This window comes from Cariama cristata, unplaced genomic scaffold, assembly GCF_000690535.1.
Source record: "Cariama cristata isolate BGI_N322 unplaced genomic scaffold, ASM69053v1 scaffold4839, whole genome shotgun sequence".
Taxonomy (NCBI): domain Eukaryota; kingdom Metazoa; phylum Chordata; class Aves; order Cariamiformes; family Cariamidae; genus Cariama; species Cariama cristata.
Genome location: NW_009637270.1, coordinates 10,119 through 14,616, shown reverse-complemented (window position 1 = coordinate 14,616; position 4,498 = coordinate 10,119). Strand labels below are relative to the sequence as shown.

The 4,498-nt window shown below is 46.5% G+C and overlaps 1 protein-coding gene across 1 annotated transcript in view; it reads left to right on the top strand.

The window, feature by feature from the left end:
• LOC104167845 (inner centromere protein-like) overlaps positions 1–4,498 on the top strand; it is a gene marked incomplete at both ends in the record, with an annotated part of 14,673 nt that overhangs the window by 294 nt on the left and 9,881 nt on the right. The window contains 2 exon segments of the mRNA XM_009708231.1: positions 140–253; positions 2,984–3,684. Coding sequence (XP_009706533.1) covers positions 140–253; positions 2,984–3,684 — 815 coding nt within the window.

Here is a 4,498-nt window from a genome sequence, read left to right as displayed (position 1 = left end):
CCAGGTGGCTGGTGCACTTCACTCGCTTGTTTCTCACCCAACACTCATCCTTCTTGATGAGTGACCCTTATTTTGTGGATAGTATTGTTTTAGGTAGAGGGAGGAAGCAATCTGTCTTCTGCGTTTCTCTGCTCAACAGCAACTTTGGGGCTGAACCTGAATTAATGCCCAAAACACCATCACAGAGGAGACGTCCAAAGAAAAGGCAGTCCTCCTGCCTGAATTACGAAAATACGGAGCCAAACAGGAGGAGGTAGGTGAGTTGGTTTGTTCTGGCTCTGACGCATCGCTTTTAGGAGTGAAACAAAATAGTAACTGTTTCCATGTACACAGGAGCACAGAAAAGCCACCTTATTCCCTGAGTTAGCAAATACATCTAAAAGGGCATGCCAAGATCAATCAATGTTTTGATTCTCGTGAAAGTTTGGGCTAGAGTTGGCTGATTTCCTCCGCTTTCATTTTTTGTTTTTTTGTTTTGTTTTGTTTTGTTTTTTTTTCTGGTTAGAAACAAAGAATAATAAATATTCTGTTTTATTGTCTGTTTGGATTTGGGTTTTGTTTGATTTGATTTTGTTTCAGCACGATTTTTGGCCTGAGGTCACTACTGATGTTCGCTCCCTAAACCTTTGTTCTGGTGCCTGAAAAAACCTGAGAATGGAACTTGCTACCAGTGATGGGCAGAAGCGGCAAGTCCACATTCATCATTTGAACTGGCAGGCAGAAAGGCTCAGAGGGATTAGTGGTGAAACTGAAGTGGAAATTCCAAGTGATTTGCTTAGAACCAACCATAGTTGAGGTTTTTAAAACTAGTCCTGAGTACACAACAGTTGCCTGCAAACAGATGCCAAGGCAGGATGGTGTATGGCATGATTTAATTGCATATGTAATCAGGGATGGCTGTGATGCTAATTAACTTTCTCAGTGCCATTGCTTCATCGTAGCTGACTCTGTATCTGCTCTCATCTTGTGGTCAGTGGCGAGGCAGTTAAGGTAGCCTTCTCTTCAGAGAAACGTATGCTGTGAGCTGAGGGTAGGGACGCCGACAGCCACTGTAGTATGGCCCAATCCTCATCACTGGTCATGCAGTAGTAAGCTGTTCATGCATTAAGGCACTTAAATTTTGATAACCATGGTGAAAAACCCACAGAACTTGGACAGGAAGAGTTAGAACTAAAAGATTGTCAGAAACCAGACATGGAGGATGGAGAGAACAGCAAGAATAGTAAGGAAGCGTGGGAAGTTCGTGTGTGTGTGGTGAAGGAGGGCAGGAGAAGAAAATGTTGCAGATCTAAACGGGGAGAGCTCTTAAGACATACTGTTAGTTTTCAGGTAGCAGCTGGATTGCTCCCCTGAAGAAGACAAGACTTGCATGTATTTTCCCTCATTTAGACTTAGTTTTGAGAAAGATGTGCTGATGTGACAAAATGCCTGGGCAGGCAGTCATTTGTCAACAGGAAGTTCATGCTGCAGTTCAGCACGTTGTGCCCCATCCTGCAGGGTCAGGCTGTTGCTGTTTTCCTTGCTCTGTTTTTCTCGGTTTGTATTTTAAAACCCATTTCTTAGTGTATTGTTAATTACACATTTCCCACTTAGTCTTTTTTGTTAATTCTAGCAAAAAGTCCCTCTTCTTGCTAGAGGTCAGAATGAGAAATTAAGAGAACGAGGGTGGAAGGAGGGCAGGGGGTATCCACGTGAATACTGGCAGTAGGACAAGTCAGTGCTTGCTGGTGGTCGTGCACCAGGGGCTGTAGAACTTTGCTCTTACATCGCAGTGGGTTTTCTTAGCTGCCTTTTCTAGCTGTTGCGCACTTCCACGCTAGCTCTCCATTTCGTCCTTGACTCCAGTCTCCACCCTTTACCTGGCTACGTCCGGGTCACTTTGGCATCGGAAGCTGCCTTTCTCTGGACAACCTAAGTTGTCCTTTGGTTTTGGATTTGTCCACCTGATCTCCTTGACTTGCTGATCAAGTGTGTGGCTCCATCCTCTCGTGACAAGTTACCTAATGCAGCAAAGAGGATTTCACTGCCAGAATTCCCCAAGCATGCATGTAGTTGGTCAGGTTTCACTGAAGCAATAGAGCTAGAGACAGTTACTGTACTGGATAATTTTTCTCTTAAATAGCAGTAATTCAAAGAGTTAATGAGTCTTAACTGTACAGGTATTTTTTTGTTGTCTTCCTCAGGATTACGCTGTCAAGTACCACATGTATGGCAGCATTGCTGCATTTCCCAGCCTGTTCACAAACTGTGTTTAGAGCCACGGATGTTTTCTCAGCCCTTGTGTCCCTACCTCCCCAGTGCTTGTGATGTGTTTTATGCTGAGCAACCTGTCAGAGAGCAGCACAGCCTTCCGTTTCTAGCTGGGATCTTGTGGATCTCTACAGGAGAGACTTCCACACAGAGCTGATCATGGGAGACTGCGATATCTTAGATCCAAAATCCCTCCCTGTGTGGATGTCTGTACTTTGTTCCAGGCAAACAGGATCGAGCTGGTTGTACCAGTATGACTTTACTGTCCCCTGGTGTCAGCTCCACCTGGGGCTGTGGCTTACTGTCTGCAAAGAGCAACGAGTGTCCTGGTACCTCAGCTGCTGCAGTTTGTGTCCATCTGATACAACCTTTATTTGTGAGTCAACCCAGCACATCAGACTGGTAGCTGGGACAGTTGCAGTGAGGGTATGTGCCCTGCATCCTTGCTTATGCTATAGAGTAGTAACATCCAGCACAAAACATCTTGCAGGCAGCAGAGAGCCGTAAGCAGCAATTCCTAAACTGTTCCAGCTAAATCTGTCGGAGTGCATCTGTGAGCTCTCAAGGTTTAGCTCCTGCATTTCACCAGTGATAAGAGATGGGTTGTGAGGGGGAATGGTGGAGGGAAGAAGCCTTACAGGTTCACTTCAAAACTTGTCTGCTTTTTTCTTTAAAAATCATTTGGGAGTGGGAGACTTCTTCATTGCTTCATTTTAAATTGTTTTTATTCAAGGTTGTCCAGAAGAAGAAGCAGCATCAAGCCAGCATCTTCCAAGCCAAGTTCCCAAAAGCGCCACAGCAAAGAGCAGCCCCAGAACACCGTCCGTCAGGGGGAAGAGGTGTCTGTGCCCAACTGTGTGGTGAGGTCTCAGGCCAGCGTTAAAACCGAGCTCCCAGCACTGACTGGGAAATGGCCAGCAGAAGCACAAGCTCCTGTGGCGAAGACGGATTGTCAGGACTGCCCTCAGGGTGCTGACAGCAGTGATGCAGCCTGTAAGGCTGTTATGGGGGAGCAGTTGTCCAAGGCGGATGCAGCCACTGAGCTGCACGATGTGTCTTCAGTTGCTGCAATCCTGGCTGGCCAGACAGCGAGGGAGCAGGAGGAGGCCCCCAAAAGAAGAGCAAGTACCTCCACTCCCAGAGTTGCTAGAAATGGAGATCCTGCCATGCTCCAAGGAGATCGATCTCCTGGCCTCGAAAAGGTGCTTTTCCAGGACTCTGACAGCAAAATAACTACAGTGAGATCCAAAACGCGTCATAGCTCTGGACGCCGAAGTTTTGTGGGTGGCCCCCACAAGAGCCGTAGGGCCTCCTTGGCAGAAAAATATTCACTGGCTAGCAAAAGAGAGAGAATGATACGGAGGTCTATCAGCAGGGCCATTTCAAAGAAGGCAGCAGCACAAGAATCATCCTCTGCCTCCAGCAGAGTGAGCTGTAAGTTTCTTTCAGTTGTTGAGTGCATTCATTTGGCTGAATCATCTTCTCTGCTTTGGTGTGGGGAGTAAGCAGCTGTGGAGCTGCTCATCTGTATTAACTCTGTCTCTGGCTCCTCCTACTCTCCTTGTCGATAGGCCTTGTGGCTTCCACCCGTTTGGGGTGCAATCTTCAGGTCCTCATCTGCAGTCTGACCGGGTCTTGGGCTGTGTTTTGCTGCAGCAGGTGAAGGAGGTGCCTGCTAGGGCACAGGAGTTGGAGGTTAGGTTACATGGGTTGTGGATGGGTGAAAAAACAAGAATGAAAGGGACAATGCAGTCTGGCTGGTTCTAACCTCGTGTGCAGTTTGGCTGATCAGAAGAGACTATTGCGTTCTCTGGGGAAGGGCTTTAATTTGTCTGTCTTCTGCCAGCTCTGCAAAAAATCTATAGGAACTGAATGTCTCCACCCCTGAAATTTGGCTGAAATTGGCAGAGGAACTGAAATGCTTTTTGGGTGAAGATAGAAGGGAACCAAATAGCACAGTCATTGGAGGAAACAAGATTCAGAAATCCAGGCTATTCCTGGTAGCACTAAACTCCTCATATCCTCTGTTCCCACTACTCCTGGGAAGGTTTTGCTACTTGGACTTTCTAAAATCATTGCTTCTGAAGTCAGATTGGCTTCTAATAAAGGACCGAGGCCTTTGGTATTTAGTTTTGTAAGCTTTGAGTCACACTGTATCTAGGCATTTGTTATAACACTTTCAGCTAAGTGGTGTTATGGGGGGAATGAAATCAGCCTAAATCCATGAAATCTCTGCATAAAACCGTGT